Source organism: Protopterus annectens, chromosome 4.part1, assembly GCF_019279795.1.
Source record: "Protopterus annectens isolate FY-2018-M chromosome 4.part1, PAN1.0, whole genome shotgun sequence".
NCBI classification, from domain to species: Eukaryota; Metazoa; Chordata; order Ceratodontiformes; family Protopteridae; genus Protopterus; species Protopterus annectens.
In genome coordinates this window covers 656903150-656927264 of record NC_056734.1, presented here as the reverse complement: position 1 = coordinate 656927264, position 24115 = coordinate 656903150, and the positions used below count along the sequence as shown (strand labels likewise).

General features: G+C 39.5%; 1 protein-coding gene across 3 annotated transcripts in view; it reads left to right on the top strand.

Annotated features, from left to right (window-relative positions):
• LOC122801004 (alpha-1,4-N-acetylglucosaminyltransferase-like) overlaps positions 1-24115 on the top strand; it is a 1504136-nt gene that overhangs the window by 1361287 nt on the left and 118734 nt on the right. For all 3 annotated transcript variants that reach the window (XM_044070450.1, XM_044070448.1, XM_044070451.1), the window contains 2 exons: positions 16828-16881; positions 17657-18096. In XM_044070450.1, coding sequence (XP_043926385.1) covers positions 17674-18096 — 423 coding nt within the window. In that variant the 5' untranslated portion in view covers positions 16828-16881; positions 17657-17673. The remainder of the gene's footprint in view (positions 1-16827; positions 16882-17656; positions 18097-24115) is intronic.

Sequence of the window (24115 nt, the reverse complement as noted above, 5' to 3'; positions counted from 1 at the left end):
CATCCTGCAGAAAGGTCTCACTGAACCATCACCTTAAGCTCAATGCCAGAAAATGTGTCATCATCCCCTTTTGGAAAAAAACAGTTCCCATGAATTACCACACTGATGGGAGTCCACTGAATACAGAAGGCATTATAAGAGATCTGGGAACACAGGTTGACAGCAACCTCTCTTTTGACCACCACATTGCCACTGTGGTCAAAAAGTCCTTTTGTATGGCACATCTCATTACTAAGGGTTTTGCACCCAAGAAGAAAGAGGTCATTGTCTCCCTCTACTCTTCCCTCATTAGGCCAATCAACAGGTACAATGCCCAATTTGGCATGTACTTCACTAGACACCTGCAACAACTGGGTAGGCCACAAACTACCTCACAAAGATGATCCTAGGCCTTAAACAGTTGCCCTATATGGACAGACTCAAACAACTATTTTCTGTCTCATATCACCTACTTAGAGATGAACTCTGCTCCACTCACCTGTCCCTGATTTTCAGGGAAGTCCCTAATTTTGACTCAAGTTTTAGCTCTGTCCCTCTTAACTCTGGTGCCTTTTGGACAAAAGGTGGTGAATTATACTTAATAAATAATGACAATAATTAAGAGCTGAATACTTATTTTACTTCAGGAAATGTACATTAATTCATATTCTCTAATTCTGTTAATGTCTCAAGTTAATAGAACTAATATTTTAAAAGTGTCCCTGATTGTCTCTGATTTTTTTTTTGAATGTGTCCCTGATTCTGTTGAGATTCGTCCCTGATTGCTTGATAGCTATGTTACAAAACCATGTCTGACCCAGCTCTGTTAGAAATGCTACATCTAAAGAAATCCCAATCCCTCCACACCACATACTCCATATGCTTCAACCTCATTATCACAATCAACATAACATGTTGGAGGGACAGGTTCATAACCCAGAGACTGCCCATGCTATGGAATAAACTTCCCATACATGTCAAACGGAGCACCTCACTGGCCCTCTTCAAGAGAAATATTGCTGAATGGATGGGGCATAGAAAACTCATCCCTGGGATCACTCCAGTGGCTGTACTCAACAGAGGCACTGGGAACTAATGTCGGGTGGCATGATGCCATTGTACTCCTATGGACTAGGCTGGTAAAGGCTCCAGGTCCATTAGCCTAGTACACACCTATGAACCTATGAACCAAAACATCTGGATATTCCATAGTCATCTGTACAGAGAAGTGGTATGTCCTGCACAATGATTTAACATGCTGCATGTGAGGCAGATGCCGTTATGATGCTATATAAAGCAATGCCAATGGGAGGTGGTAAACAGGTGTGGATGGTACACAAATCAAAATATCAGCCAAACACAATAAGATCTTCACCCAAAGACACACACACACACACACACACACACACACACACACACACACACACACACACACACACACACACACACACACACACACGCACACACTTATCAATATTGAGATTAAAATTCCTGCCTATCTAGTTATTTCTACTATAGTGTTACACAGTTATTAGATGCACCTCAGAGCTAATACACGTTCACGTAGTCCAAAGGTACTTTTTAGGGTGAGGTGAAGGGTAAAGGGTGGTACGCAAATGCACACACACACACACACACACACACACACACACACACACACACACACACACACACACACACACACACACACACACACACACACCAGTACAGGGATTAGAACTCCTGTCTATCTAGTTATTTTTACTACAGTGTTATGCAGTTACCGCATGTACTACAGAGCTTATTGGACTAACAACTGGCTAAAGGTGCTGATAACTGCACAGCTGAGGTAAAGTATTACAGGTGGCAGAAAGTCTGCCTTCAATTTTTTCCTTTGATCTTGCTAGGTCTTTCTCTTGTGCACTTCAAATAGCATAATAGCTTTGCACTTCAACAGGTTATTGTGTCAATAAGTGTAGCACACCTGGGAGCCATCATCAGTAATCTTTCCTCACAGATTTAGCCCCAATACTTAGTAGTCATGACCAACCCTCCTGGCATGACTGAAGTGGAGTTTTCTGTTCTTTTGCCCATTAACTTGGTGCACTTGACCATTCCGAGGCACTGTTGCAACTATTTCATGTATACAGACACCCCTCTCAAAAACCAGACTTGCGAGAGGTTCCCCTATATCGCCACATGTGGAAATATGCACTGCCCAGTGAAGACTGGACTAACTGGTCAAGAGGATGAGGTCAACATCTGCACCACACCATGAGGAACACATAGCTTTCCAGAATACCTACTATCACAGTCCTGATATACTCTCACAAACCACACACCCACCTTCACAGAGGCACTCAAGGGACATTTACCCAATCAGCACAGACCAGCAAGAAAGATACCCACTCGGCCACCACAACACAGCACATGCCAAAAGAAAACATAAGTCACCTACACAGTGTGCCCCTCAACCTAAGCCTGTAAGGCTAACCACCTTGCCCAATACAGTAATCATGTGTGACAAAATACTGAGGCACACAGATGTCCAACTCACTAGGTTGAATATGGAGAAGGTAACAGCCAGCTGTCTATCACATGCCAGCATCCAACACATGACACACCCAGTCAGATCACTCCACAACTACAAGTATCACTCTGTTATCATCCATGTGGGTGTGAATGACCTGAGATGCACCTCCCTGGACTACATGACAAGAGATATGGTTGAGCTCTTGGATTATGTGGTCCAGGCAGGTATGACAGTAGCCCTGAGCAGTATACTACCATCACCCAGTATGATGCTGCAGTACTCTCAACAAATGATTGACTTCAACATTGTCTTATGTGTTGTTTGTCATTCTCAAGGGATCCAGTCTCTCTCTCTCTCTCTCTCTCTCTCTCCGTATAATAATATGATTGACAGACCTCAATGCCTTGCCAGAGATGGCCTGCACCTGTCAACCCTGTGTTTCCAAGTACTGGCTAATTCTCTTGCCACCCCTATAGTACCTTTTTAGACAATGTTCCAAATCACATTACCACAGTAACAGCTAGGCATGAATGCAATCTGAGGGTCATGCTGCTCAACAGTAGATAGCTAACTCTCAAGATGCAGTCACTGAAAGCACTCCTCAAACTGGAGAACATTGATAGTTGTGCTGTAATGGAGGGCTGGTTTACAGCAGCAGACACCAGCCCATGCACTAACAGGCTATGACGCATTACACAGCTGTCAGCCCCAAAACATGTACCACAGCTCCACAGATGGGGGTGTCTCAATATTTAGAACAGATATGCACAAAACAGATAATGCATCTGAGATGCTTCAGGTACAACTGACTTTGGGTAATAGTACAATCCAGGTCATAGCCTGCTATGGGTCCACATCCATGTCCCTAGACTGTCAATCCACATTCCTCAACACCATAGCATCTATCAAGGTCCAACCCAACACTGGCATAGTGGGAAACTTCAACTACCCCTCCGTCAACTGGGAAAAGTAGTCAAGCACCAGTAGACTGGGCCAACGCTTCCTGAAATTCATCAGTTCCAATGCCCTGGACTGGCTCATACTGGCCCCCAGTACAGAATGCAACAACCTTGACCTGTGTTGATTACTTACTTATGGGACCATTGCTCAACAGCAGTAGTCAATCCCTACCTGTTCAGATCCAAACATGATGCAATCACCATGGCAATCCACATCTCACCCACACACCCCCACAAAGGTAATGACCTTGAAAAACCTCTACAAAGCTGACTTTGGAGTAATAAAAACAGGGATGGATGACTTCACTGCACCCATGCCAATGGGAAATAGCTACATGACTGCCACCGCATACACAAATGCACTGTACAAACATGTACATGAATGCATGTTACTAGCCATAGCCAACAGAACCAAGACACTATCCTCCAAACACTGGAAGCCAATGTGATGGTCACCTGCCATTACTAAAGAGTACAACAGAAGGAAGACACTGTTGCAGAAAAAAGTGGTGTCCCAAGACTGGTAAACCCCCTTATTAGCCTCAACAACAATGTGAGATCCCTCATGGAATCATCCACAGCCAGCTATGAAGGCGGAATTGCAGCAGACACTGGCAACAATCACAAAAGCCATTGATAGTTATAACAACAACCTCCACAGCAATACCCACAAGTGCTGTGAGTTACTGCACAATACTAACTCCTATCCTGAGCCAACAGATATTGGCAACAGTCTTGCCAACACATTCAGTACCAGTTTTACCCCTCACTACCCCCTAAGAGAACAATCACATTGGCAGATGAATGCCAGGCATCTAGCATTACTAAAGCCCAGATTAGACCTGTGTTGTTCACAGGAAAGAATACAGCTTCCATGGGACCCAAACATATCGGTGGCTGTGTTCTACATGATGTACAAAGAGACCTGGTACCACATCTGTGTGCCCTGTTCAGTCACAGCCTCACCTCAGGCTTTGTCCCTCCAAAATGATGTACTGCTACAGTCATCCCTCTCCATACAGGGGTAGCAACTACAGACCCTGGGGATTATTGGCCCATTAGCCTGATGAGTCTATTATGTACAGGTATGGACTGCATCATCAAGGATCTAATTGACAAAGATATAGGTACTCTCCTAACTCTGAGCCCCACACAGTTTGGCTTTGTGAATGGCAGATCATGCCTGCTCAACCCGGTTGACTTCTTTGAGTGAGTCATCAGGGCTGTGTATGATGGTAATGCACTGCATACAGCCTACCTCAATCTGGCCAAGGCTTTTGATACTATTCCTCAGTCAGGAATTATTGATAAACCCACAAAACTAGGCATCAACCCCTATATCAGTAGGTGGGTTGAAAATTGGTTCACAGAAGACACAGTGTGACAATGGCAAACTCCAAGTCAGACTGGCAAGAAGTCACGACTGGAGTCCCACAGGGATTGGTACTGTATAGTCTCCTGTCCAGAATCTACTTCTCAGGAGTCCAACCCAACAGAGCGGAACTCTGGCTGACCAAGTTCACAGAGGACCTCAAGCTGGGAGCCATCATTAGCTCCACAAGTGATGCAGGCATCTTACAGAAAAGCCTCACTGAGACCAATGAGTGGTGTGAAAACCATAGCCAGAAGCTTAACACCACAAAATGCATCATCATCCCCTTTGGTAAAACACTCAGTCTGTAGTAAGTACCACACTGATGGGAGCCCAATGAACACAGTAGGTGTTATAAGAGATGTGCGGACACAGGTTGACAGCAACTTTTCCTTCAACCACCAAATTGCCACTGTGGTCAGGAATGCCTTCTATGTGGCACTTCACATTACCAAGAGTTTTGCATCCAGGAAAACAGAGGTAATCAGCTCTATCTACTCTTCACTCATTAGACCACTCATCCAAGTATTATGGCCTATTTGGCATGTACTTCACTAGACACCTGCAACAGCTGGGGAGGCCACAGAAGTACTTCACAAAGAGGTTCCTAGGCATTAAACACATGCCCTACACAGACAGAAGCAGTAGACTCCAGCTATTCACTATGTCATATCATCTAGTTAGAGGCTATCTGTGCTTGACTTACAAAGCCATGTCTGATCCAGGTCTTTTAGAAATGTTATATATGAAGACATCCCAATCCCACCACACCATGCTTTGCAGAGACTTCTACCTCATTACCACAATCGACACAACACTCTGGTGGGACAGGTTCCTCACCAAGGGACTGCACATACCCTGGAATACCCTTCCCATACATGTCATGCAGAGTACCTAGCTGATCCTGTTTCACAGAAGTCTTGATGAGTGGATGGGTAATAGACAGTTCACTCCAAGGATCACTGTGGTGGCTCTACTTGATACAGGCACTGGGAAGTAACATCGGGTGGCACAATGGCAGGGCCCTTCTATGGGCTAGGCTTGTAAAGGCTCCCGGGCTATTAGCCTACTACACACTTATGAACCTATAAGAGGGATGACATCAGCAGGACTGATAAAGTATGGCAGTGGGTGGGAAATGTATCAAAATACATCATTCTACAAACAAATACACTTTCACACACACATACATTTGCCAGATGTAAGAGTAGAACTCCTTCCTAACTAGTTATTTGTACCATAGTGGTTAAACAGTCATCGCATGTGTTTCAGAGCTTATTGAGCTGAGAGCTGGCCAAAGAAACTGATATGTGGAATGATATCAGCAGGACTGATAAAGTAGGGCAGCAGGTGAGAAACATCTCAAAATACTTCTGCATACAAACATACACACTTGCGCATACATTTTCCAGACACGCGAGAAGAACCCCTACCTAACTAGTTGTTTCTACTACAGTGTTAAGCATTTATTGCATGCACTACTGAGCTTACTGGGCTGACAGCTGGCCAAGGTTGCTGATAAAGAGAATTACATCATCTGGACTTATAAAGTGGCGCAGTGGGAGGTGTTGTGGGTGGGAATGGCATAAAACTGTTTCACCTACAAATGGACAAACACACAACTCCCTCAGTCTTGCACACACAGCTGTCACACACACATGAACACACAGTTGCCAGTATTGGTTTAAAACTCCTACCTATCTAGTTACTTGTACTATAGTGTTAGGCAGTTATCGCACATGCTACAGAGCTTCTAGGGGTAGTAGGTGTCCAATGGTACTTCTAAGGTGAATGACAGCAGCAGATCTTGTGTAGCACTACAGGTAATGTGAAGTGTATTGAGTGGGAACAGTCTGCTAATACTTAGACCTACAGAGACACATACACACCCAGGCAGGTGATGTGATATTAATACCCCAACCTCAGTACTATTACACAATGGGGCTCACCTTTTTTGCTTGCATGTGTCACTGTTTAAAACCAGTATGCAACTGTCCACAACAGGACATCACTGTATGGTATTCAGGATACCCATGTGTGTGACACATGCTGCTGTGTCTGTCCTTCTGTGTCTCTCTATCACTGTCTGTCTCTCACTTCCCTACATCTATGTGTGTGTATGCTTGACATGTTTAGTTATCTGTTGGCCATATATGTCTGCATGTGTGTCACACACAGATGCGGATATATCACATATGGGCCACCTACAGCTAGCTGGGGGTAATCCTGTTTGATGTGTGTGTAGGGACAGTTAAGGTGTACATAGCTGTCTGTATGCACAGATATATCTACACAATATAGTCATACAGACCAATGTAGGATCCAACATATCATGTGATTCTCTAAGTGTAGGAACATGCCCAGTTCAACCTTGTATAGTTATAGTGAGACTCCATTCCAGAGATAAGTGTACTCCGGTCTAGGGTTTTATGTGCTGCAGTCATACCTCTCAGAAGTACAGTGGACTTTCTTTGGGGTAATGGTTTGTTTTGGCAGACATTTTCTGACATATCTGTATTCTGGCAGTGCAATGTATTGTGCCATTATCGAGTGTCAGACATCTTCAAATCATCACAGTGCTTTACCAGAGGAATGCTAGTCATATTATGCATAGACTGATATTATAATGGCAGCTATGTACATTCTTGCCCAACAAGGCCAGTTGGGAGGTATGGCTACAGCCAGTTGAGTGACAGTCCAGCAACTTGTTGATATACTGGCTGGGGATATTCTAATTCTGTGGTATCTGTGTAACCTGAGATGTGATATTCTGGTGTGGCTGTACCTGTCTGCTGTACATTTTTTGGCAGATTGTCCAGGTGCTTGGCTAGAGATTTTGTCCAGTCTGCATAAACATGTGTTTTTATGGCAAGTTATTTCAGTATAATTGAAGAGTGATATTACAAAATATTGGCAGACATTACTGTGTCAGCTTACATAACCATCAGACAATTCCCGCTACTGAAAACTCCTCATTATAACAACTTTCTCAGTGTGTCAGTGCAATATTTACCACATATGCCTATCCTCGTGCCTTTGTTCCACATTTACTTCTGCCCTTGTTCAGACATGTTGCTGTCACAGGTTTTGTGTTATGGGTGTGGTACAGACTGCATTGTGCTGTGCAGGCATGTCCATTATATACAAAAGCAGACATAAAACAAGGAAAAAAACATATTCACAATGACCACTGGCAGCAGTACCAAGACGCATGATTATTCACAAAAGCCATAGCACTTCGGCTACACAGCCCTCAAGACATCCATTATATGTGTAATATATTCCACATAGCACTGTGACATTCAGGTATGTTAGTGGCAGAGCAATAGGTGTCACTGACATGCATAATCATTGGCACTGCAGTTATCTGCACATGGCCCTGTGACAGATAGCCTGTACCTAGGGCAGTACAAGATGACAGGCAGGAGAACGTGCTGGCTAGACCCTGACAGTATTGACCACATATGGACATAGCTCATTGATCCCTGCATATCGATCACATGTAACATGCTTTCATCTGTATTGGGGCAGCCCTACCAATCTGTGTTCTGCTGCTATTCCCATGAAAACATACATGTTACTGCATTTCTGTGGGTATATGGGGGGGGGGCACACCTGTCAACTGTCGACATTTGCAGAGACTGTGCAGATATTTGCTTTACATTTTGATTCCATTTACCATACTGTTGTGCCCTGTCTTGGGGACTACAGGCATATCAGTGAGGAGCACAGGTGAGATTGTTATGGCATACATTTGCATGTCAAACTTGTTACCCTTCAGAGCATTACTGCAACTGTGAGACCTGCTGTGCTATGGCTGTGTGAGTCTGTAGGGGGTTTATTCAACATTACTGCCATTTGAAAAGCTTTTCCAGACATTTCTCTTTGGTTTCCTACAGCTGACTTGCTGTGTGGGTCTGAGGGGTGGGTATGGAACCCCACACTGACATCCATGACTGTGAGCTATAACTCCCCAGTTAGTTGGCCCCAGACATATACTGTAGTGGGATTTGCCACCTTGGGTACTACTGCATAGTATTGGGAGGCCAGTATTGGGCAGACATTTCCTGGTGTCCCACATAGCTGTCAGTTTTCTGCTGCTATCCCAGTAGTCCACCCAATTCCCTTGCATGGATGCAACAATACCATACATATGCTAGCAGCACATACTGATACATTAATTTACTGTTAAGGCAACTGACTTACCTTGTGACTGTGGCAGTTGCTTGTACAGAGCTTGAGGGCTGCCTATTTTGGATACACACATTACACTGCCTATACATGGCAAGTTACAGGTAGTGTGATGTGTGTGTCATCCCTTTTTACTGTGTGTGTGAGTCAAGAGATGTGTCAGTCCCTGGGTGCCTATAGTGTCAGTGTGTGTGCTATGCATTGCTTCTTTGCCAAGGCCAGGCCATACTGGGCATGCCTCTGTCTGCCTACAGGGGCTGGCTCAGGGGGCTCCTTGTCTGAGTCCTTCTGTGCCTGTGGGGACATTGGAAATGGTGGGGTGCTGTGGTGGCCCTTTCCCATCCTGTTCCTGCTGCAGCTATTTCCACAGGATCATATTGTGTAGCATGGCACATACTATGAACATGTGTGCACATGTGAGTGGAGAGTACTGCAAAGCTCCACCAGATATGTCCAGGCAGTGGAACTGTGACTTGAGCATCCTAAACACATGCTCTGTAATGATCCAGGTTTGTGCATGTGCCTCATTATGGCATTATTGCATGGGTGTGTGTGCATTTCTGGTGGTTGTCATCATCCACGGCTCCAGTGCATAGCCAGCATCCCCCACTAGATGGCCATATGGGATGTCCCCCGTGACAAATCCCTGATACAGCTGTGAGGAATGCCAGATGTGGGAGTCATGATAGCTTCCAGGGCTGCCAGCATACACATTCGTGATAATGCCTTGGGCATTACATACTACCTGGCAGTTGATGGAGGGGAAGCCCTTGCAGTTTATGTAGACCCTACCATGCTTACTGGGTGGTGCTTTGATGTGGATGTGCATGCAGTCTATGACACCCAGTACCTCTGGGTATTCAGCTACATGGTGAGAGAGGCACATATTGCTGGTCAATTCCTCATGGGTGTTGGGGAAGTATATGTGATCACGGGCATTTGGTAGCATGGCATCCAGGAACTGGTGAAGTACTCTGGATGCAGATGCCTGTGACACCATCATGATATCCTCAATAGGTCTTTGGACAGTACCTGTAGCTAGTACTCTTAAGGCTACACATACCTTACTATACATTGGGATGGGTTCCCCTCTGTTCATTCTGGATGTGATGCAAGGCCAGCACAGCTCCACAATTTTCTGAAATATGTCCATGTCCACCCTGTAGCACTCTACTATCTCCAGGTCATGTAGCCCCTGGTAGGTTACCCTGGGTCTGAACACTCTGCTCCTCCTCCTGGGTCTGGGGTGGTTGTCAGCATTATCCTCCTCTCCACCCTAAGCCTCTGGCACATACTGATGGATCAAAGCAATGGCAGCTCCTAACATTTTTCCAGTTAAAATTCCCCTGCATGTATACACCAATGGTGCAGAGTTTGTGGGACAAACCAGACTGTAAAGTGTTTCCATATTTTATACCTGTAGTGCTACAGATGCTGCCTATATGATTGGCTCACTATGATACATTTCAGCTGCTACCTATATTACTCATGGCTTTGATTTGGCCACTGTGAGTGTTAGAGGTATTACTGGTAATTTGTGCATGATTGCTTTTATTCTGCTGTTGCCTTTTTTTTAAATTATTTTTTACTTACATTTCCTCCCACTTTCAGCTATGCAGCCACAGCTGTATTAGTATATGTTTTGCCTAACCATTGCAAGGGTCCCATATTACTGACACCAATCAACTTCTGTTGAATGTGTGCATGATAGCATTTTAGTTCCTTTTAGGACCCTGTTTACTGAGAACATACAACAAGTACTAGTAGACCCAAGAAAGCCTGCTACTGGAAAGTCATATATTAGCAAATGGTTTTCTAGTTGGTGTCAGCAACATAATTACTGCTTATTCAGGGCCAGTTGTTCTCTAGTTTTACAATATTTGTGCGAGTTACTATCCTATGACCTTTCTTTGTCCTCTTTAAAGGTTCATTTATTGGCCTTTTCAGCATGTCTGCTCATGGATCCTTGTCTTTCAATGCAGTCTCATGACAAAATATTTTTGAAAGGGTTTGGAGTAAAAGATCTCAAAGAAAACTAGTGGGACTTCCTTCTAATCTTAATTTTGTGTTAGAAAACCTAACACTTGTTCCATTTGAACCAGCTAAGCTGGCTGACCTGAGGTTCTTAACATGGGAAACAGTTTGACTGAATGATCTGACCTCTGCAAGAAGAGTATCTGAGTTGCAGGCTCTTATGGTAAGTCAACTCTACCACATTTTTCCAGTGACAGGGTTTCTTTGAGAGCTAATCCTTCTTTTTATGCCTAAAGTAGTATCTGAATTTACTTTAAGCCAACCTATGCATCCCCTCCTTGTTTTTCTTGAATCCAAACATGAGGAACAAAGGATACTCCACACCTTGGATGTCTATGGACAAATCAGGCTATTTTGACAGAACCAAATCTTTCAGATCTTTGGATCAATTGCTCATTTCTTATGAGGGTAAAAAGGAGGGATAACTGATGTCAAAGCAAACTAATTTAATTGTCTAAGGCTATTATCTTTTGTTATATTCACCACAAAAAAACTATTACAGGCAGGCTCAAGACCCACTCTACCAGTGTTTTGCCTTCATCTATGGCTTTTTGGAAAGGGTTGAATTCTAGAAGTATTCTAGACACAGCAACTTAGTCCTCTGTGCATACTTTTGTGAAACACTATAAGCTTGATTCCTACTCTAGGTTTAGAGCAGAATTTGCAAGGACCATTCTCCCAGGGCTACTGATCTGTTCTTGTAACACCTCCTATTTGTAGTAACCCAGGTTAGTCTACCCATATAATGAAGACTAAGATCAAAATGATGAACACAGTATGGGTGAGTAAGTAAACTTACTATAACAGTTGATGTTCAACTGATTACTGTTGCAGCAGCCTCTTCTGCTTTCCATCTCCGTTGTTTTTTGGTTTGTTGTTTATGCTGGGGTGTTGTTACTTATGTTTTTTTCTTCCGAGCATTGTCCTTTTAGGCATTACTCTCCTTTTATGTGTTGGCAGGAAAGCTCAGCTTGAGCTACCTGAAAGTTGAGGTATGTAGAAGGTGTCTGATGCTTTGCAAGCTGGCCTGCTGTTATATCATCAGCATGATATAACTATATAGATTAGGCTACTAAAGCAGTGATCCATGGAAAATCAGTAGTTAGGTAAAGTTAATTATACAAATGTACCTTTTAAGGGGTAATTGGTTTATTCACAAACATTCATTTAAGACTGCGCAGTGCTTGACGATGAAGGTGACATTACTAGACACACCGTGGGAGGACATCTGCATGGCTTTCTAGTATGCAACAAAGTCCAGAAGGCTTAGAATTTTTGCTTGGAAGAGTCTGCACAAGAATTCTTAAACTCCAAGCAGACTTGAGATTTTTCCTCAGGCAGATAGCAAACAATGGAGATATGATGGGAAATAGAAAGGTAACTGGGAACATTGTTTTTAGAAGAGCAATGACTTGGCAGATATCAGATATGTTGGGGGACTAATTGGCTGTAACCAAGGAAACAATTCTTTTGAGTTGGGACATATAGATTGAATTGCCCAGACTTAATAAGGCCTTGCTAAACTGAATGCAACTAGTTGCCAAAAAGCAATTACTAAAAAATAGAAACCAGCTATAACTAAAATACTGAATATTAAAAAGGAGATTAAAGGACTGTACATGAGCTCTTTAGAAAACAGGAGGAGCAAATTACATACAGATAACTGGAATTTGTGAGAACATTACATGCAGAATAATGGTCAATAGTAGGAGTTAGGTTTAAGGGAAGGCAGGGTTTGAGGAATTTATGTAATGTTAGAGCGAATGGCAGTTGTTATAAAGAAAGAAAAAATATACGGAATGTATAATGCATGAAAAAATGCATTATATGTATATTATGTATTAATTTTTGCATGCCTATGTCTTAAGTGATAATTTAATAAGGTATTTAAAAGGTTTATAAATGTATTTCTAGCCTGTCAGTCTGAGGAACAGGGATGGCTGTGTATCACCAAAAATGGTTAATTAGCATCCAGGGTAGGAGCAAATGGGTTGTAGGCACTTGTATAACTTAATGCTTCTTGCACTCCTCAGACAAATAGGCCAGCTGTCCAAGGGTAGTGGAGCTATTGTGGAGATCATAAGGGTCATGCAGCAACTTAAATAAAAAAAAAAACAGAATAGTCTCCCATTCTTGTGAATGCTGGAGTTCATTAAAAAGATGCAGGGTTACCCATATACAAAGGCTGTTGATACATTATAACACTGCAGCACAGAATGTAAACAAGTTCTTCAACACATGAGCAAGCCATGTGTTACAGACATCCAAAGAAGGTGTAAATTGGCTGTATATAGATGCCTTTGGTTTTATACTTTTGTGATTTCTCAGCCTGAAATCCATTTTTTTATTTTTATATGTTTGCAATTTAGTTACCTAATTACTTTTGCATCTATTGCATTTCTGATATTGGTTGTCAGATTTGTAGATGGGAAATTAATTTTTTGGGAAATTGTTTTCATTTTATTTTGCTTTTTCTTTAGTATGCATTGGTGTTTTAACATTTGAAGAAGAGTGGCTGTCAAATGCATGGAGATTCCATTAGGGTCATGGCTGGACCGATGGGAAATGGAACTGTAGGCAACAATGTCATAAACCCTGCAAAGGCATTTTGGAGTTTTCAGGATGGTGTGCCATCTCTTTGGAATTGTTTTGCACCTAGGTGTTGTATTGGGCCATCTGGAAGCAACTTAATCTCAGCAACGTCTTTTGAAGTAACTTTGTGGGAAAAAACTCATGGTACTTTCACTTTTTAATGCGTATTACCTTTCCTGCAATGATCCTTAGGAGAGTTATGGAAAATTAAGCAGAGTTATCTAAATGTTTAACTTTTTCCGATATTATTCATATCACATGGGCTATATTTTCTCTTATTAGTTTGGTATTTTTCTCAGACTGCTTGTTTGCTAATTAGCAGCTCATTTATTCTTGGTTGTATGCTATTTTATTTCACATGCACATTTGCTTCACTTTATCCTTGCAAAGATTCTAGAGTTTAAGCTCTATAATAAAATGTAAGTGTCAAGTAGAGTTACAAAATGATAGCAAGAATTAATAACTTGATTTAAAAATAGTCCCACTGTAGTATAATTTCAAGCTGCATAGAGAGTGAATGTAAAATATGATTTTAAATAAATCTCAAATTTATCTATTGGCAATTATTTGTTGCCATCTTTGACAATCCTGTCCCACGTGGAAAGCCACAAAAGACTTATGCAAGCACTTGCAGATCTAAACACATCAAGCATTTTTTTTTTCAATTTTCTGTGCTGTTTATTCTTATCCCATTAATGAAACAGAGATGAATGGTGCCAGGAAATGAATGGGAAACAGGTCATGGAATTACTTAGGTCTGAGGAACATTCTTGGAAATCATATTTTGCACACTTAGCTACTCAGTGTTTTTTTTTTTTTTTTTGTATAAAATTGATTCACTGACTTACCTTATGTAGTAGCTACCGATAATATAATACTAACTAGGAATCACTCATTAAAAATGTAAAGCTTTATTAAATTCTCTTATCTGGCACCTCGGCTCAAAATGTAGCCTTCAAGGAGTACTAAAAATAAATCCATTCAACACACATAAATACATATCTAATTAAACAGTTAACCAATGAAATACAAAATAACTAACTATTGGTCATTGTTGTGTATGTGGATTTATAGTTAGGTCATTTGAGTTTTGAATGGGATACCTTTTCAAACTTATGATTCCTATAAATGTAATACAATGGGAATTATATATGCCTTACAACATCCATGTAGTTTGATATATACAGATGAAAGTAAAAGGAAATTCAACTTAAGGTTGCAAGAGCATGTAAAAAATATTAGGCAGGTTAAGTTAGAGAGCCCTTTTGCACAGCATTTTGCAAAGTTTCACAACTCTGACCCTAGTTGTTTAGAAGCCACAATTTTAGAAAAGGTTTCTTTTGATTTTTGTTTTGAAAATGCTTTTAAGAGAAAACTTTTGTATAAGGAAACAGTTTTTATTTTGAAATTTAATATTAAGCATCCCTCAGGTCTTAATTTAGATTGTAATTGAAAAATGCTTATTTAGTTATTTTGTATTTTATTGGTTTATTGTTTTATTGAAGTATGTATTTAAGTGTGTTGGAAGGATTTATTTTTTAGCATTCCTTGTAGGATGTATTTTGAGCCTAGGCACCAGAGAAGACAATTTAATAAGGTTTTACATTTTTATTGAGTGGTTCATGCCAGTAATCTTTTGGATTTGTTATCTTTGTGTTTTTTTTCAATATAATCCTAAGTGTCTGTCAAATGAAAAAAATGCTGAAGAAAACTACTGCTCATTATAAATCTTTACCATGCTGACTTTGTTGGAACTGTTAATATTCCAGCACTACTAATCACTTAAAAAATTGTATTGGTAGTTAAAACAGTTTTGTTTAGATGGTATAATAGTCTGATTCAAAAATAACTATAAGGAATATATATATTGATGTAATATATTTTTGATAAAAAATAACTGCATCTTAAAGAAGTGCGTACTTTGCCTGCTTGTAAAAAGGTTCTAATAAACTCAATGCATTTTCTAAGGATATTATTCATAGTTTTAGTCACTGTGGTATACAAGTTATATCTAAAATTATTTTCCACGGTACTAATTCAAAGATGAATTTCTAATATACATGGTATATTGTGACTTTATCTTTTCACATATTTATTGTTTTAATTGTCACTATGTTTAGAATGCCATACAGATACACACAGGTAAGATGTGTTTGTATTTTACCCCATATATATTTTGGTCAAGCAATGTTAATTTCTATTACATCCATCTTAATTTGTACTCATTGATAAATGTCTGCAAGGAATGAATGTCAAATGAACAGCAACTTTAATTTCATCTATTTGCTTATCTACAAAGATAAGAAAGATTATAAGATGTCGTCATGTCTATATTATTTTTTATGACTATTAATAGTTTTGCCTTAAATGTTACTTATATTAACACTCGTACTTCATGTATACCCTTGAATTGGCAATGGAAAAGTATTGAACATTGAGATACCTCTCATCCTTCAGACATTTAAAAGGTGTGTTTTACTTTGTTTAACATTGAAAAATAGGTACAAATACACTTGAAAATTAGATACATCCAGCCACAAATTTGACTTCTAATTAGCATAAAATTTGAAAAAACACACATAACTCTTCCTGCTTTCAGTAGGAAATGTGGGATGCTTCTTAGCAATGTATTTAAAATACAGAGTGACAAAAATGTGGAAAAATATCAGCACATTATAAGAGACAAAATCTGTTGACTTTATTGAATTGTATTGCAACATTTTACCACACAAGTTCATTTATTTTCTTTCTGAAAGAAGAAGATGTAGAATGTGTGTCGTTCTTCTTTAAATTATTGACTACACTACTGTGTTAGTCATGTACAGTGGTTTTCATTGTACTAGATGGCTTCAAAAATCATGTGTGGGAGTTCCAGAGAATTGTGTAAAGGAATAAATCAAGCCTGAAAAAAGGGAGATAACTTCAAATTAGGTGCATCATGTGCAGGGTAAATCATGCATGCAAACAGGAATGTTTCTGCAAAATAGGCAGAGTTGAGAGGGTTACTTGTCCATACACTATGCTCAAACAAGTAGATCTGGCTGTGAATGTCACACATGCTCCATTCGTTGTATATGTCTCCACTAAACAGAAGTAGCATTGAGTAAAGGTGTGTTGTGGTAAAAATGTTTGGGAAATAAAGATGTGCCATTTAATGCATTGTAAATAAACTTTTTTTTTTATTTCAGCAAACTCAAACTACAGACATCAGTGTCCTTCTGTACAGTTCTAACAGTATAAAGGTAAGGAACATTTTGGTGTGATATTAAAACAAATTGTAATGTTTAACAAAGAGCTATTAAACAATAAAACAAATGCTAAAAGTAAATTGGGTAGAAGAAGAGGATTAATTGAAAGCTGGATGAAGAAAAAGAATGTTTTGTGAGATTTAAAACTGAGATAAAACTTATTACACACTGAAATAATTAAGGTATGGAACAATTCATTATGATAACAGAATACAAACTTCCTCTTCAGAGGGCTACTGGATATGACTTGCACAATGAAAATACAATATTTGATTTATGAATCTTCCTAAAAGATAACAAAAAGAAAACAATGAAATGTCTAGTAGCATAATTAATTCAATCAAAAAAGGGTCTATATTATTTCAGCAAACTCTTAAAATAGCAAATGCTGTTTAATCAACACAATAAAGTTGAAATTCCTAAATCCCGAACACACAGAACAGAGATTTGTTTTCCCACAGAAATGTTATTGTCAACTACTGCTTGATGATTAATATTTTTATCAATTTTTTTTTCTTCGCAATAACTATCTCTCTACTTAAGGGTGTTCAGTATCTGCATACACATTTTTTCCATAGCACCAGGAAATCACACATATCTCACCAAGTGTTTATTCGAACAATTCTCACCCCTTTCTCCTTTTAAAAAAGCTTTTACATGTAACCATTTTCTTCATTGACTGGTTGAGAATGAGATATGTTCAATGTCCATTTATCAAACACTGTGTAAAGTATGCTAAACCTGCTGACCAGGATAATTTGATTTACAGAGACTTCTGGAAGAGCTATGGCACTACCGAAGAAAACTAAGCGCATACTAACCAGAGATGCCTTCATTTTCTGCATCATCATTATAATAATGTATAAATATTATCAATGGAAGGAGCAGCAATTTATTTATGAAGATGATGACATAATGCCGGAAGAGGAGGAGCAGCCGCTGTTTCCAGAACCAGGAGTAATGTTTGTGGAAACAACAGACAATCTAAATGTCTCAGCACTATCAGTCTGTTCCATTGAATCTGCTGCACGGATGTATCCACAGAAACCTGTTGTCTACTTTATGAAAGGCCTTAATGACAGTAAAGCCAGCATTTCTACCCATTACAAAGCTTTTGATGTATTGAAAACCTTAAGCAATGTATACTTAATTCCACTGGACTACAAATTACTGTTCAATCATACCCCTCTGCTATACTGGTACCAGAAGGTAAGTACCGATTTATATAATAAGGGGACCACAGCCCTAAATTAATTGTTTTAATTGAATGACATTTGATATTGCCTCATGTCCTGTATGTTGTATGTCCTACATTGAAACTTTTTTAAACATTTTTAAATGTATATATATATATATATATATATATATATATATATATATATATATGGTTTACCTTCACATACTAGAAAATCACAAGTGCGATTGCTCATATAAGCGAATCCAAAGAACAAAACACAAAACAGCGACAGTTTCCAATGGCTGAAAATCAGCGAATCAAAAAGCAGATTCCCTGATTTTCGAACAAAAAAGTCGAATACAAATTGTAATGCATTGGGGCAAGCCCCCCTGCACCCCCCACCCCCAATTTAATATACTAACTCTGAGATCGCACTACAGTGGAGAAAGGGTACATTTCCCGATCCCCAGTATAATGCAATCCACACCCAAAATGCAGAATCTGCAATGAGTGAATGTCACTTTGCAGTCGCTCATTTTACATTCAAATAATTTTCCTTTCAATATTTGGGAACTAGCAACCATCCGTTCATGCTTTTGTCATTTGCTCATGTGCAGAAAGTACATATGAAGGTAAGCCTATATGTATATATATATATATATATATATATATATATATATATATATATATATATATATATCAGCAGGAAAAAAAAGGCAATGAGTGCACCATGAGCTGAAGTCAAAAGTAAAATAACAAGTAAATCCAAAAGGTCTTCTTTGTATTTAAAATCCTCGTTTATTACAAAAGATAAAACTGCAGGAGATAGCAAGTTGTAAGCGCTTTCGCGTTGTTACCCAACGCTTCATCAGACATAAAGAAAATGCTGAAACTTTCCTCTTATAAAGCATTAATTGTTATGATGTCATTAGTAATTGGAAGTTAAAATTTAAAGAAACAGACATACAAACATAAAATATAAAATATAAAATATAAAATGCATTCTGAGTTAAAACATTGTCTAGAGCAGAGAATATATTTTACATAAATGTATGTGTAGACATTAATGCTTCAGTGGCCTTGAAGCTAAGAAAGGCTTAAGAGTGAGCCTCTCATTAAGCCCAAACTTATGGGCTTGTAATTTGACAATCCACTTGCCTTCCCTTTCTTCAATTCTGTTCCTTATGTTACCTAATCTCCCATCAGTATGCACCAATTCAAGAACCTGGAATTTGAATGTGTGATCGTCACCTAACTCCACAGTGTGTTTAGCTAGGGCGTTCAGAATGTTACGCTTTGGATATGGCATAGATATGCTCTCTGATACGTTCTCTTAGGGATCTGGTTGTCATGCCCACATAGAACTTCCTGCATACTTGGCACTCAGCTAAGTAAACCAAGTTGATAGACCTACAGCTCGCATGGTGCTTAAACATGTAGTTCCTGTGTGTTTCAGGATGTGTGTAGTTATTAGTATTGGCAACATATTTGCACTGGTTGCAAGATGAGCAAGCAAAAGTACCACATTGTGCCGTAGTACGCTCAGTGACATGAGGTTTATCATAACAAAGTAGCCTATTTAACGAAAGCATGTTTCTATAGGCTACTCAAGGTGTGCTATCAACTAAGGACCTGATATCATCATCTATCATAAGAAGATTCCAATGTTTATTGAAAATCTTCAAAATGTGTTTGTTCTTGTTAGTGTAGGGAATTAGAATCCTATTGGGATTCGGCCTGGGTGTTCGTGTGAAATTTGAACACTGGGATTTGTGTCTTTTGATGATGGGTGCGGCATCATTGCCTCTCTTAGTGTCACACTCAGAGATGGCTTCATGTACAGAGTTCTTGTTGTAGCCCCTAGATATAAATTGGTTGGCTAAATCTGTTTTCTGTTGTTGGTATGCTATCTGTGTAGAAGTCCATTTGGAAGCCCTCAAGGCTTGATTCTTAACAATATTTTTGTAGATGTGTTGGGGATGCATGCTTTCTCTATGTAGTAAGTTGTTCCTCCAGCAACTCTTCCTGAAAAGTTCAGTTTCAAAACCATAATTGTTCCTAGAGACACTCACATCTAGGAAGTCAATGCGGTCACTGGAGTAAGTATAGTCAAAACTCAAGAAATCAGTTGTGGCATTGAGATAGCTGATGAAATCAAAAAGGTGCTCAACTGTTCCTCCCCAAAGAAAGAACACATCATCTACAAACCTGTTGTAGAATATCAATGACTTGACAAATTCAGAATTTTCGTTAAACACAAACAACTGTTCCCAATGTGCCAAGACTAAATTAGCGTAAGCGTTGGCACAAGGAGTGCCCATCGCTACACCTTTGACTTGTAGATGGTAGGTATTCCCATAACATAATACATTATTCTTGAGAATGATCTCAAGCAAAGACACACATCTGTCCACCATAAGAGGTGTGAGTTTGTTATGTGTAAGAATAGCTCTAATGTACTCCAAGCCAATGTCATTAGGAATTGAAGTAAACAAAGATTTAACATCTAAGGTTACTAGTATACACTTGTCATAAGGAGAAAAAGATTGATCAAAATCTGCTAGATTCTCCAAGAAGTTAGTGGTATCTTTCAGAATGTGCTTAACTTCTAAGACAATGGGTTTCAATATCTTGTCAAGATATATCGAGAGGGGCTCTGTGAGCCAGCCTCGACTAGAAACTATTGGACATAATGGTGGATCTGTAGCGTTCTTGTGTATTTTGGGTAGGCCCCTAAAAGATGGTATCAGAGGTTTATCAACTAATAAATATGAATATAAATCATTATCAACTATATTGGTTAACATCAAATCATACAACATAGCATGAACATTCTTAATAAGATTATTCAAACTGTACCTAGGTAAAGGTAAATAAGTCTCACAGTCAGACAACATAGCATTCATTTTCTCATAATATATAGAACTATCCATAATAACGATAGCACCACCTTTATCTGCTTGTCTAATGGTGATAGCTTCATTACATCTCAAATTGTCCAAAGCTTGTTTTTCATCATATGATAGATTGACAAAGTTAGATTTGACTTTATTGTCATTGTAGAGTTTAAATAAGTCATTTTCCACAGCTTGTTCAAAAGCATCCAAAAGTGGATGTTGCTGTGGAACAAACGTGGATGGCTTCCTGAATAAAGTATGATTGTTAGCAGACTGCTGATCCTGCTTACCATATAACAGTTTGAGAGTTAAAGTTCTTGTAAACATCTTGACATCCACTATGATGTCAGTGATATCATTACTGTGTGAAGGAATGAAACCTAGCCCCTTGTTAAGAACCGATAGTTCAATACATTCAAATCATGTTGGGATATGTTTACTACTAAATTGTCTGAGTTCAAAGCCTCAGGAAGTAAAACATGAGTATTTACTTTTTCGGTCGCCATACCTTTTTTGCAAATGGCGTGTTGTCTTCCGTGAACTTCCTTTTGTTTGTTTGCATGGACGGGGACCAAGTTCTCTTTTCCTGTGGTCGATAGGGTAAAGGAAAAGAAGGGAGACCCTCTCCTAATGCGAACAGCTCGTCCTCTGCTGGAATTACAAAGGAATCAATGCACAGCTGTTTGTTGCGCATTTCGCTCACTTTCGGTCTCACAGAATCAGCCTTCTCAGAGTGAGGTACTATGTCTGAAACGGAATCTATGTGTACTTGTGCCTGTGTTGTTACGACATGAGAACATGGTGTAGTTGTCTTGTCAGGCTCCTCAGTAGCGTTGATGAGTACTTCCGTTGTAGCGGCCACTGTGGGATCCATATTTGATGGTTCATCTCGTGACGTCAACGAAATGGGAGTGGTTGAGCGTGTGACACGTTGATCATTGTTGGCAACAGAGGGTTTGCGCGTATTATTCAAAGATTTATATGCATTGTTGGATCTCATATCACTATTCTCCTTGGGCCAAGAGAAAACTTGTGACTTACTGAAGTCAAGAAAATCCCTTTGCAGCTTGCGTTTTTTGTCACGCAAGCATTTGATGTCAAGAGAAGTTAACATATTCTTCAAATCCTCGAGTACAGTGTTAGATTGCTCAACGCTTAATAAGCCAACCAACTCTGTGTAGATAGTTAGAATGTCATTTTTCAGTTCAGTGATAGAAATATCATAATGCTCAATCAGAATAAGCAAATAGGAGAAGCTAGTGTCAATATTACATTTTTGCCACTTAGCCAAAAGACTTGGTTGTGAATCGCCGAAGGTCGGCATTTTAAGGACTCTTAGACCTCGCGGCACCAATTTAAACTTTAAGCATGCTTCCATATGAAGTTTCTGCCACTGTATAGTGCGCAGTTTGTGGAGCTTGTTCTCCAAGTTCCTTGTTATCATAGTAATTTCCATATTACTCTTAAACGAGTGTGCATCATCTCCTGAAGCATTTAAGTCAGAGGTAGTCAGTTGGAGTAATGGGCTGATGTTAAAATCAACTAGTCCATCCAAATCAAACAGTCTATCAGCTACTTGGTTGAATAAAGGTGAGTTGGATTTGGCAGCCATGTCCAAGCAGTGTTGTACAAGTAAAGCAGTATAAAACAAAAAGGAAACACACTGCCAGGTAAAGCACTCTCCTCAGAAACAACAAATCAGCAGGAAAAAAGGCAATGAGTGCACCATGAGTTGAAGTCAAAGTAAAATAACAAGTAAATCCAAAGGTCTTCTTTGTATTTAAAATCCTCGTTTATTACAAAAGATAAAACTGCAGGAGATAGCAAGTTGTAAGCGCTTTCGCGTTGTTACCCAACACTTCATCAGACATAAAGAAAATGCTGAAACTTTCCTCTTATAAAGCATTAATTGTTATGATGTCATTAGTAATTGGAAGTTAACATTTAAAGAAACAGACATACAAACATAAAATATAAAATATAAAATATAAAATGCATTCTGAGTTAAAACATTGTCTAGAGCAGAGAATATATTTTACATAAATGTATGTGTAGACATTAATGCTTCAGTGGCCTTGAAGCTAAGAAAGGCTTAAGAGTGAGCCTCTCATTAAGCCCAAACTTATGGGCTTGTAATTTGACAATCCACTTGCCTTCCCTTTCTTCAATTCTGTTCCTTATGTTACCTAATCTCCCATCAGTATGCACCAATTCAAGAACCTGGAATTTGAATGTGTGATCGTCACCTAACTCCACAGTGTGTTTAGCTAGGCGTTCAGAATGTTACGTTTGGATATGGCATAGATATGCTCTCTGATACGTTCTCTTAGGGATCTGGTTGTCATGCCCACATAGAACTTCCTGCATACTTGGCACTCAGCTAAGTAAACCAAGTTGATAGACCTACAGCTCGCATGGTGCTTAAACATGTAGTTCCTGTGTGTTTCAGGATGTGTGTAGTTATTAGTATTGGCAACATATTTGCACTGGTTGCAAGATGAGCAAGCAAAAGTACCACATTGTGCCGTAGTACGCTCAGTGACATGAGGTTTATCATAACAAAGTAGCCTATTTAACGAAAGCATGTTTCTATAGGCTACTCGAGGTGTGCTATCAACTAAGGACCTGATATCATCATCTATCATAAGAAGATTCCAATGTTTATTGAAAATCTTCAAAATGTGTACTTCAATACTAATAACTACACACATCCTGAAACACACAGGAACTACATGTTTAAGCACCATGCGAGCTGTAGGTCTATCAACTTGGTTTACTTAGCTGAGTGCCAAGTATGCAGGAAGTTCTATGTGGGCATGACAACCAGATCCCTAAGAGAACGTATCAGAGAGCATATCTATGCCATATCCAAACGTAACATTCTGAACGCCCTAGCTAAACACACTGTGGAGTTAGGTGACGATCACACATTCAAATTCCAGGTTCTTGAATTGGTGCATACTGATGGGAGATTAGGTAACATAAGGAACAGAATTGAAGAAAGGGAAGGCAAGTGGATTGTCAAATTACAAGCCCATAAGTTTGGGCTTAATGAGAGGCTCACTCTTAAGCCTTTCTTAGCTTCAAGGCCACTGAAGCATTAATGTCTACACATACATTTATGTAAAATATATTCTCTGCTCTAGACAATGTT